The sequence below is a fragment of the Aplysia californica genome, unplaced genomic scaffold, assembly GCF_000002075.1.
Source record: "Aplysia californica isolate F4 #8 unplaced genomic scaffold, AplCal3.0 scaffold00284, whole genome shotgun sequence".
In the NCBI taxonomy this organism is placed as follows: Eukaryota; Metazoa; Mollusca; class Gastropoda; order Aplysiida; family Aplysiidae; genus Aplysia; species Aplysia californica.
Window position 1 is genome coordinate 1 of NW_004797554.1, and position 12,734 is coordinate 12,734.

Sequence of the window (12,734 nt, forward strand, 5' to 3'; positions counted from 1 at the left end):
AATGTTGTTAATTTGCGAAATATTAATTCCAAGCCTACAGAGGGATCAGATTTACTCTTCTTCTATACTGCTAAAACTGCAGAACACACTTCACATGTGGAAAGGTTCATGGAATACTATTCGCAACTCTTTACAAATAATAGGTCACCATTCGATTGAGTATTATTCCCAAATCATGTTTATGTGACATCGTCGACTGAGCTGGCATCATGAAAGCGCCCTGATAATGATATCTACTGATATTTTATCGGGGAAAAAACACCAAAACCCACCTCACTACGCCTAGACAACCCCCCCCCCCACCAAACAAAACAATTCCAAGTATTTTGTAAAAAGAATAAAGGTGGACGAATCTGCCTTCCGCAATCTATGAATAGAAAGCTTCCTGCGGGTTCACTATTCATTAACTTTTGGGAATAATCAATAGCTATGGACTTGGGAATATCCAACAGAAAATTAAAAACGCAAAATTTTGAAGCATCCTTTTTCCTTGAGTGACTGAGTGACAGTGTGAAGTGATGATTTTAAAGCGCAGAAGGCGATCAGGAGTACATTTACACAAAATTGACGTTCTCACGCTCTACCAATCCAATCAGATCTGTTTTTGTTGAGTGTGTGTAACAAAATTGCTTTGGTTGAAGCCAAAAATTCAAGACTTCGAGAGTGTTCAATTCAAGAGTGACACATGACTGTTGCCACTGACTGTTGGTTAGAATCTAGATCTAGACTAGATCTTGATCTAGAATCTAGAATCTATCTAGATCTAGATCTAGTTTTCTTTCAGACTAGATTTCTAGATCTCTAGATCTAGAAATCTAATCAGACTTGACTGTCTTGACCTAGGCCTACCTGGGGCCGGGGGAAAATGCTAACGCTCCGAAATGCTAAAGTTAAAGGCTGAAAGCTTGGATTTCGATCTACTTTCTGCCGTACTGTGACTCAGTGTGACTGTGTGTGTCCGTTGTTACAGAACGCTCATGATTCTGGTATTGGATTTTTTGCTCTTCACACTGTACTGTCATATTAAGAAAGAAGAAAGTATTGGCCCTGGGTATCTGGTTGAAGAGACAAACCTGACTTCTGAAGCAGACATCATAAATTCATAAGTAGATTCTAGATGGTAAAGTAAAGGATCACAGAATTAGAAGAATGGATGCAGATTTTACAGAGGACAGGGACTCAAATAATGATGAGCCTGTGCATCTAACAGACATTTCGATGAATGTGCCTCGGTTCACAGGCACAAGACTCGATCCTGTTGCATCCACTTCTGGGACTGCCACAAGGCCTAGATCTACTGCTGAGGTATTACATTTTTTTTTCGGAGTGTCTACGTACACGGTAACCGGGCACCTAGCCTCAATGTCATGTACACGGTAACCGGGCATGTAGCCTCAATATGTACGTACACAGTAACCGGCAACCGGGCATGTAGTCTCAGTGTCACCAGAGACTTATAATTTTTTTTAAATGCTCTCTGGTGTCACGTACACGGTAACCGGGCAGTTCAGAACTGTTCTCCAAGTTCAGTTTTTGTCTTCCGGTGTCGCCTTTATCCCCACCCCTCCCCCGACTGTACCTTTAAAAAAATCAAGAATCTCCCCCCTCCCCCCCATTCCGGAGCCCTATACTTGGCAGCCCACAGACTTTGAATGAACTTTGGTGACCCCAACCGGTACTCACAATATGATGCGCACGCACAGTTTCACTGACCGGTCACAATGGCGAGCCCGACAAGACGCTTGTGTGTGACTTTCTTTTTTTCAGCAAGTGACAGCACAGGACAAATTGATTTATTTTCATTCCAGTTACCGTGTACGTAGATACTGAGACTAGGTGCCCGGTTACCGTGTACGTAGATACTAAGACTAGGTGAGACTAGGTGCCCGGTTATTATCTACATAGACACTCAGACTAGATGCCTGGTTACCATGTCCGTTGACACTTCGTTTTTTAAAAAAATCTGTTCTTTCTAAACACATGATTACGAAGTTGTTCTTATTAAATGTCGTATATTTTCAGGACATGTTTTACGACAGCACGCCCTAATTACCACACAGATTGACACAATTAACCACCCACAAGCCTTACACGCGGCCAAAAGGAATTTGACTTTATTAGTGTCAGCACCCCACTCCTTATTGTGTCTAGAATCCACAGTGTGTATGTGGCTTCAATCACTCATGGTTTAGCAGGTCCTTGTGTTTGGGCGCTATTGAACATTTCGAACGATACATTAAAAATGTGTCGAGTCCAAAGGAGGGCATGTAGAGCACTAACTGCTTCTAGAAATTCCATAATAAAATTAAATCGTTAGTTTTTTAAGCGCTGTAAAAGAAATTAAATAATATTGTTTAAATGTTACAGAGATAAAGAGAAAATAAAGAAAAAAGTCAACCAATCTTTTTTCGACTTCCTTAACTCATTCGCTACGTATTATTTTCGGCTTGTGGACGAATTTTTTCTCGGGAGGGCGAAGGAGATGATGCCTAGTGGGCAGTTAAAAGGTTTTTGGGGCCACAAATTCAAATAAATATCAACGTATACAGTCAATACTTTCCGTGTGGTTTGTAGAATACATCTGTAAAGTTTATTTATATAATGTATTTTTCAACTTTGGTTCCTGTAAGAGACGATTATGAAACGCAATTTTGATTGGATGCGGATACAATTTGAAATAAAAAATTAATAATCTTTGGTAAAACTCATAAAATATGTTAGCACATAGTCAAATGATACATATCAAAATAACCATAAATGAATAAAGAACTGGAAAATATTGAAAAGTTTGCAATTATTTAACTACATTCCAAAATATTTGTACATTTTGAACATATAACATCCGATTTTGAAAAAAAAAAAAATTTTATAATCTTGAAAAACGATCTCAAACAGAAAAACACCCACTCGTATCTTATATGGAATTATTCAGAATTGCATTTGGAATAAACCTATTATACATGTCTTGAGTGGCACTTTTTGTGTAATTTCATCAAAAAGTTGTGATTTTGGGGAGGAAAAAACATTTTGACAATTTAGATCTAGACCTAGATCTAGCACTCAAAAATATTGATTTCTCAATAACAGTGCTTTGTCAACATGAGTCCAATGGTATCAATATTATAAAAAAGAGCCCTACATTTCTTTAGTGGGGAAAATAATGATAGATTTTGTTGTACTGACGACACTTTAGCCGCGCCGCCCCCCCCACGGCTCGGTGTAGCGAATGAGTTTTAAAAACAAGATTTTTTAAAAATTGGTGAACTTTACGTTTGGGCGCTTTTTTCTTTAAAAGTCATTTCCGTTTTCAAAACAAATTTCTTCTTCGTTGATTTTATGTCAAACAAATTCCTTTTGAATGAATTATAATATGTCTGTTCCAAATTACAGCATTCTAGAACAATTTTTGTGCGAGATGTATTCAGAAAAAAAGTTGACAGTTTTTTTTGTGGTCACCCAGTACTCAGTCTAAACGTTAGGAATAGGCCTTTGCTATATGATTATAATACAACTTAAGCATAACCTGTTAATAATGTTTTAAGAACATATATTATTATGGTTGTCTTTTATATTTTATATTAAGTTAGTTATAAAACAGTAAACCATTTATCGTGAGTGTAGTACCCTCATCACAGTAAACATAGTTAAAGTTTCAATGTTCTTCCTCGAACTGTGACTTTTGGGGTTTGTTCTTTATGGTGCATTTTAATCTCACCTTTAAATAAGTAAAACCCTCTACTGTAAAAAAAAAAAAAGATCGTGTCCTGTTTTTGTCTTTTTTTTTTCAAAATGTGTTGCTGCTTGCTGTATAAAAATGCTTTAATTCAAATACATAGGTAGAGTTGTTGACCGACAGTGGACGCCCAGCGAACACCAACGAGCTAGTTGGTATGCTGAAAAATGCTGGCACTGAGCTGACTGTGAAATACATTACTGGTAAGGAGTATGTGTTTTCCCTTTAGTTGTATTATCATGTGTTTTTAAAGAGAATAACAGTGCGTTACTTGTGTGTTTGTCAGTGTCGCAAGTGATCATAAAAATAATTTTTCTTTCTGGAGACTCTTAAATAAATACTAAATTTCTTGCAGTTGTTTCGGTGAAATGGTGTGTACTTCAAAGTGGAGGGTTCAGAATTCTTCTTAAGAGTAATGTTGTTAGCTTCTGTGGATAGTTGTAAGGTCGTTCATGAAGAAATTTGATTTTGAGGAACTTAAAATTTAATGTAATGTAAAAGTAATAGTTGAAAGAGGAGCTCGTTGATGTAATAATCAAATAATAATAAATAATAATAATATATATAACATTAATAATATATAACATTTATATAGCGCATTTCCAATTAAGTAGTTCAATGCGCTTTACATTGGAATACCCATTTTTCAAAAACCTTTCTTACTACTTCCTTTCTTCTCATGCAATATACATTAATGCACACACACACACACACACACACACACACACACACACACACACACACACACACACACACACACACACACACACACACACACACACACCACACACACACACACACACACACACACACACACACACACACACACACACCACACACACACACACACACACACACACCACACACACACACACACACACACACACACACACACAGAGACTATTTTCATCCAGACATAGGAACAGAACAACTATAATTTAAAAAATAACGTTAAAAGCTTATGAAGGATAGGCCTGCAGGAACAGAAAATGTTTAAAATGTCTTTTGAAGCTATCAAGTGTTTTTATTTGTCTTAGTTTCATGGGTAATCTGTTCCACTTAAATTGACCAAGATATGAGAAAGATCTCTCTCCATATGATTTGTATGATTTTACAGGTGTCACAAGTAGGGTGTTATCGTTTGATGATCTTAGGTTTCTCCCTGGCTTATAAATACTGGTGATAAGTTCTTGTAGATAAAAAGAAGCAGTTTTATTTACACATTTGGAACACATGACGCAGATTTTAAATATTATTATATATTAATGATCTTTTAGTAGTGGGGGAAAAGCTAGCTAGATGACTGGCAGGAAGAGATGACCTAGAGGAAGAGAAAAGAGGTATGACTTTCACTTACCCACTAGCACCGTATTCTAATTGGGGGCTCCAGTGGCTAAGTGAGTAGTGAGTTTAGACTCAAGTAATGTCAAGCAATAGGTGACACAGGGGTCAGATGGGTGGTCACTGGTGTGTGTCCTTGAGCAAGACACGATTACCCTAGCTCAAAATACAGGGCGCTGCACAGTGGCAACTGACAGTGTCATGGTTGTAAACTGTTCTGTATTTGTGTGATATTGTGTGTTTATGTATGTATTTATGTATGTATGTATTTATGTATGTACGGATTTATAATTATGTATTTATGTATGTATGTTTGCCGTTGTAAAACAAAGTGCCCTTCTGGGACAAATAAAAGTGTAATTTATTATTATTATTTCTATTATTATTATTATTATTATTATTATTATTATCTTTTTTGTCCAGGGGAATTAACGTTTGAAGAGTTCTGCCAAGAGCTAGACGAGAAAACAAAATCAGAAGCCCCACCATCAGCTGTGAGAGACGTACCACGACGGGCCGAGGCGTACACGCCAAACATCCCGGCATTTGATCAGCTGCTGGAAGATGACGGGTCAGAGGAGGAGGAGGAGGAGGAGGACGATGCTGCTGGGGCTGACGAGGAAGATCTCAGTGAAGAGGATGCTGACTTTGTCGACGCGGGAGAAATGGATGATCGTCGGGACCAAGAGTGGGTTCCTGACGAAGATGAGATGAAAAGTTTGAAAAACATGAAAGGTAAAAAAGTACTGGGTGCTAGAAAAATGGGTGACATTGCGATCCGGGCTTACACAGTTGCTGTCTGTTGCCAGAAGTTCCATAACAGTCTTCCTCTTTACAGAGATATCGTAAAAATGCTGGCTTTGAACCTGAGCCAAAGGCACTTCTAACCCCCGGGGCAGTGTCACTGACTGTAGTGTCTTTAGGCCATTCCCAAAGGGGGGACATTTCTCGTTCAAGCACAGTAGAATTGTTAATGGGCTGATTCATGTCACGCTCATAACTGCCTGATCTACAACAGGGAACTGCTGCTTTTTCTTTCCTGGTCTTTGTATGTTTGTCACTCTCTTGTGACCTGCTATTTCCGGGGTGCCTTGGTAGTCGAAGCAGACCTTGTGCTGTTGAAGCCAGAGAGGTGAGCAGAATAAGTCTGATTCCCTGTAAAGACTTCTCTGTTGACACCCACCCCTTGGCGCTCATATGACCTTATGCAGTTGCGAGCGCCGTAAAACCCTCTACTATATAAAAAAAAAGGGATAACATAAAAATGTTGGCTTTGAACCCGAGCCAAAGGCACTTCCGTTTTGTGCAATGATATGACTAAATTCTCAACAGACATGGGAAGTGTCAGTTTGTGTATCTGCTTTTGTGCATGTGTATGTGTTGATTTTTTGTTTTTCATCAACACAGAGTTTTAGAGACACTTTTAACTCCTCGATTCCGGATTGTCACTTAAGTGGGGTTTTTGGTTCCATGTTTCAGGGGATTGCCTTGTAAGTGGTGTTTGGGGGTACTGATGTCATCAACACCAACGTACCTCCCAAATTGGGATTCTCTGTCCAATGATGAATAGTTTGAGTGCTCACACAAACAAATCCATCTGTATTTGACTGAAAAATATCCATTTTTAGGTAACACCCTTCTTGGGCTCAAATTGGGTGTGTGAAATTGCGGATTCCCTTGAGTGCTGAAAGAGGTAATGTCTGAGAATTATTATGTCGTTGTTCATGTTTCGAGCTGTATCTGGGCAAGAAAAAAAAGGCTTTTGTTTTCTAGTGTTCCATGGTTTCTTTCATAGAATAGATTATAACGCGGATAGCTCGAATTTGTCGGGATGGGCCTCAGTAGTTCCAGGGATCCGTAGTTTGCGGAAGAAAAAAAAAAACGGACCGCAGGCACCATTCGACAGATGCGTGATTTCGAGTCTTCTGTGTTCGACGTATGGGTGTTATACTGTATGTCTTATGAGCCAGAAAGTACATTTCTATGAATATTTCGTGAGTGGTTGGCAGGTGCTCTGGTATAGTTTGCTTCTTCTTTCTTATCTCCCCTTCTTTTTTATGTTTGTTACTCTCTTGTAAGACCTCTAATCTTTTGGCGCTCATATGTCCTTATGCAGTTGCGAGCGCCGTACAACCTCTACTAAAAGATTTCTGTTTCCAGGTCCGAGGAAGAGAAAGCTTGATGGGTCTGACGTAATGGTGCGCAAGTATCGAAAGGTTGTAGAACTTGTCACTTGTGGCTTCTGGAATCACTTTTGTCTCTCCAATGTTTTCTTTTTTATGTATATATGTTGGTTTTTTAAAAAGTAATGATCGGCAAGTTTAGGAACGTTGATGCATTTGTCATTTGTGGCTGCTATCATCACTTTTGTATCTCCTGTGGTTTATTTTTGGTTGTAAGTGGGTGGTTGGCGGGTGCTCGGGTGTTGTTTAATCTTTGGTCTTCCCTTCTTACGTTTTTATGTACTTCTAGGTAGCAGCCCTGTTTAATTAAAGTACAGTTGTCCTCAAAGTTTTCATATACCTGAGCTCTTAAGGGCAGTAGTTTTGATGTGGTAGTCGTTGTTTTAAGCTTGGACTTGGTGTTTGTCAGCAAATGGGAAATGTGAGTCCATTCTTATTTTCAGACCTTGAGATAGTGATAATCGTTACACAGTAGATGCTTCATTTTTTGTTGTATGAATAAGAATGATATTTTTTTGGGTATTATCTATGGATGTCTTTTTTTATACCAGTGTTTGAGACATTTCTGAAAAGGACATGGATAAAGTGTTAGTTGTGGGTGGTTGGCGGGTGCTCTGGTGTGGTTTGCTCCTTCTTTCCTATCAAACATCCATCGTCCTGATCTCTTCTCCTTTTTTATGTTTGTTACTCTCTTGTAACACATCTATTCTTCAGCACTTATATTATTATGACCTTATTGTGTTGCAAGTGCTGTAAAACTCTTACGAAAACTAAAAACTAAAAGTGTTGGTTTTTATTTTCTTCTCCGATGTTTGCTGTGTATACTACTAGTATACTTTATTTTTTACTTCTGAGGAAACTTTTTATTCGTAATGTCAATAGAAACTTTTTATTCATTATGTCAATAGAGACTTTTTTGTGGCTCCCATGCAGTTGTGTTTGTGAAAGTACATTTTTTCTCTCATTTAATTTGTTGATGTTTTCTTTGCATTGACCTCAGCCTCGACGTAAACCACACGAGCTGCCTAAGCATTTGGTGGGTGCCCAGGGGAAAGCCATGCTGCTCAGAGCCCAGGGCCACACAGAGGAGGCAATCATGCTGCTCTTCGATATCATCAATAAAGGTAATCTCTGTCTCTCTCTTTCTCTTGCCCTTTTTACCTCCCATTGGAGCGTAGGCCATCAATATTTCTCCAGCGAAGCCTGTCCTGTGCATCCTTTTCTAGCTGTTTTCATGGTGTCCCTGCCTTTTCCATTTCCGCTTGTAAAATAAAGGTAATACTTTACGGGAATGTTCCGCTCTGCCATCTCATGACGAAAAAAGTATGTGCGCAGCTAGATCTAGGTCAAGTAGTGTTTTTATACAGGGGAGAAAGAGAAAGCCCTTTTCATGGCACGTTTATCTATCTTAGTTTTATGGCTATACTATTAAAATTATCAAAGTTTTGGGCTTTTGAAAATTTGCTTTATAATCTAATTACATATTGAGATTGTGGGTGGTTGGCAGGTGCTCTGGTGTGGTTTGCTTCTTCTTTCCTATCAAACATTTATCGTCTTGACCTCTCTTCCTTCTTTTTTATGTGTGTTACTCTTTTGTAACACCTCTAATCTTCGGCACTTATATGACCTTATTGTGTTGCGAGTGCTGTAAAACCTCGACTGAAACTAAAAATTATAGTTGATTTACCCTCAGCTCCCAAAGCTGCAGCTCCATACCAAGCCCTGGGATCTATCCATGAAGAGAAAGGAGATGTGAAGCAAGCCTTGAAGGTGAGGAGTTGCTTGGAGGTTTCTTTTATACTTTATCTGAGAATGAAAGCATTTGCATCTACGTTTCACTTTGAGCAGATTAGAATGAAATGTGAAGTGGTGCTAAAAAAACATGAATGATGCGGCACAGCCACTGAGATGGTGACTTCCACCTGCCATGTTTATTATCGTAGCCAGAACATTCTGAGAACTCGTTTGCCGTGTTACTGTTAAAACTACATAGTAGATATTATAATCTCCAGGGTTTTGGTAATTTTGGAATATCTATATAAATGGTGTAACCCTTTTCCTAATGAGACTGATTAGAAAATTGACTTTTAAATATAAACCAAAATTTTGACAGTTTGTTAAAGATTGCATAGCTCACAAAACATCATATGATTTTTGGGAAATGTGCGAAGGGTTTTCCAATCCATCTCGCTTATAAATGTGTGTTCTATATATTTTTTTCCATTTAGTATTTTTAGGTCTTTTCCTAATGAGGCTGACTGATTAGAAAATTGACTCCGAGATTCATCCATGTCTCGCTCATAACTGTGCCTGATCTACAACAGGGAACTGCTGCTTTTTCTTTCCTAATCTTATTGTCATTTTTCCTCTACTTCTTGTGTATGTTTGTCACACTCTTGTGACCCGCTATTTCCGGGGAGCCTTGAAAGTCGAAACAGACTTTGTGTTGTTGAAGCTAGAGAGGTGAACAGAGTAAGTCTGATTCCCTGTAAAGACTTTTTTGTTGACATCCACCCCTTTGGGATCATATGACCTTATGCAGTTGCGAGTGCCGTAAAACCTCTACTAAATAAAAAGCAAATAAAGTTTTGGTTTCGGTTTTCTCCTCTGATGTCTGCTGTATATAATCTTTCTTGTAAAACCTCTACTAAATAAAAAGCAAATAAAGTTTTGGTTTCGGTTTTCTCCTCTGATGTCTGCTGTATATAATCTCTCTTGTCCTTTTTAACTCCCAGTGGAGCATAGGCCATCAACAACATTTCTCCAGCGAAGCCTGTCATGTGCATCCTTTTCTAGCTGTTTCCATGATGTCCCCACCTTTTCCATTTCAGCCAGTACCGCTCGCCTCCATGTCATTTTTGCTTTTCCTTTCTTACGCTGTATATAATCAAAGATAGTACATAACAAGATGGGCCACTTCTCTCTTTGAGCCAATTAAAAAAGTGTCCTCAAAATTTGGTGGCGCCCTCTTCACAAAAGCGCACTCTTTGCGAACAGAGTTACCCTACTTGAGTTTTAAAAAATCAAAGTGAAACTAACATGTTTTGGGATAAATTTCGGAAGAACGCTTTTTTAAAATGGCTACGCTGACAAAAAAACCTCTTCCGGAGGAAAGGGTGATGGTTTTCTTCGTTTAATTTGACTTTAGAATGAAAGGCGAGAGGTCATTAAAATAAAAAACCTAAAACTCCGCACTGAACCTACCCGAACTGCTGATGAACAACAGTCGATCTGCGCACGCAAGGAGGTGCTATTCCTATTCTTCTTCTGGAAAAACAAAAGAGAGCTTCAAAACAGACTGCAGCGCCATCTGAAGCAAAGAGCATACTTCCTGCGGACACTTTTTTGGCTGAGTGGCCCATCTTGTTATGTACTATCTTTGATATAATACAACCGTGTTTTTATCTGGTTTGAAGCCAGTCTTTAGTTCATGGTAGGATTTTGGGTTATCTTCTTTTTGTCAAGCTGCTTTATTTAGTAGACAGATTTCCTTCAAGCACTGCTGAAAGTGCTGATTGACTAACTTATCTTTTTTGTCTTTGTTCCAAAACCATAACAGAAAAATACTCAACCCACCGGGGTAGTGCCATTGACTAGTGTCTTTAGGCCATTTCCAAAGGGGTGACATTTCTGGTTCAAGCACAGTAGAATTGTAAATGGGCTGATTCATGTCATGCTCATAACTGTGCCTGATCTACAACAGGGAACTGCTGCTTTTTCTTTCCTAATCCTTACTATTGTCATTTTTCCTCTATTTCTTTTGTATGTTTGTCTCTCTCTTGTGACCTGCTATTTTTGGGGTGCCTTGATAGTCGAAGCAGACCTTGTGCTGTTGAAGCCAGAGAGGTGAGCAGAATAAGTCTGATTCCCTGTAAAGACTTCTCTGTTGACATCCACCCCTTGGCGCTCATATGACCTTATGCAGTTGCGAGCGCCGTAAAACCCTCTACTATTAAAAAAAATTTTTTTTTTAAATACTCACTATGAATCCACCGATATTTCCAGTTTCTACTGGTTGCTGCTAACCTTCAGAGAGCTGAGCCAAAGCAGTGGTTTGAGCTCATAGACATGTGTATGAGACTCAATGATGAGAAACTGGCCTTGACCTGCTATCAAAGAGGTCAGTGGATAAGCTACATATTATATTTATGAGTGTGCCGGCTTTGGTAAGTGCCTTTGACTGTCCCCGTCGTTTTATGCAAGAAAAATTCTGAAATTATGTAAAGTGAGCCCAAAAATGTGAAATTATGTGATTCTGTTAATTTTAACAAAGATGATAAAGGAAAATAATAAGAAATTATTCAAAAAATGATCAAATTTTGCTAAATTATGCGGGGTGCATAAAACCATGGGGACAGATTGGAAGTCCCAAGCATGGCACTAAGGCCTGGTGCTGTGTAAACTTGTATGACTTGTGGTTGTAACATTGATAAAGATTGCAAAGCTGCTGAAACATAATAAGATTTTTTTTAAATGTGTGAAGCATTTTCCAGTCCATCTCGCTTATAAATGTGTATTCTATTCTTTTCCCTTGGATATTTTTCTCATTCCAGCATTTATTATCAGAAAATTTGATTAGAGTTGAAAGATGTGTGTGAAATAATATAGAAGTGTTTGTCACATCTTAGGTGTTTTAAATTATTTTTACTCATGAAAAAAGAAAATTATTTATTTAAATATTTAACAAATTTGTTTAGATATTTTATATTGGTTTGTGCCAACAGAGGGTTAGTGATAAAGCAAGATTGTATCGAGGGACCAGCTTTTGTAGCATCTCGATTTGTTTTGTTTTTATCTAAAATCCCCAGCTATGAAAGCGAGGAGAAACAGACAAGACAAGCTGGAAATTCAGATGCACAAGAGTGCGTTCTACGAAAAGCTTGATCAGCCGCAGAAAGCCATGCAGTGCCAGGAGAATGTTCTGTCCTACATGGACAAGAGTCAGCCAGATGAGATATTGGCCTTTGCCAGATCTCTGACCCACGTGAGCGACGCTATTGTCTCTTATGATGGAACCATGACAGCGACAATGACAGTGACAGCGACAATGACAGTGACAATGACAGTGACAGCGACAATGACAGTGACAATGACAGTGACAATGACAATGAGAGTGACAGAGACCGCCTTCAGTTGGGACCTCAGAAGTAAATTATGGTTTGTTTTTTTCATTTAAATCAGTCCTGCCTATGACGGCTATCTGTCTTCTACGGCCACCTTTCTCCACGACAATGCGTGGCCGTCTTTCACAGGTTTGACTGTACTCACCTATAACACAACATCGCTTATAGTAAGGAGGGGGGGGGGGAGGCGTGTTGTATACTTATACTTTGATTCCAAGATCGACCAAGTTTTATTGATCACTCGTATAATACTGTGTGAATTTCTGACATTTCTAACTTCAAAAATGTTTAATATTACTCCTTCTTTCCTATAATTTATGTATTGTCCTTAGTCCTTATCTCTTCTCTTTCTTT

The 12,734-nt window shown here is 38.6% G+C and overlaps 1 protein-coding gene across 1 annotated transcript in view; it reads left to right on the top strand.

Annotated features, from left to right (window-relative positions):
- Positions 1–896: 896 nt before the first annotated feature.
- The window catches only part of LOC101848533 (general transcription factor 3C polypeptide 3), a gene marked incomplete at its 5' end in the record, with an annotated part of 41,672 nt that continues 29,834 nt past the window's right edge, over positions 897–12,734 (top strand). The window contains 8 exon segments of the mRNA XM_005101453.3: positions 897–1,305; positions 3,837–3,936; positions 5,498–5,809; positions 7,235–7,290; positions 8,258–8,381; positions 8,951–9,027; positions 11,263–11,377; positions 12,066–12,241. Coding sequence (XP_005101510.1) covers positions 1,150–1,305; positions 3,837–3,936; positions 5,498–5,809; positions 7,235–7,290; positions 8,258–8,381; positions 8,951–9,027; positions 11,263–11,377; positions 12,066–12,241 — 1,116 coding nt within the window.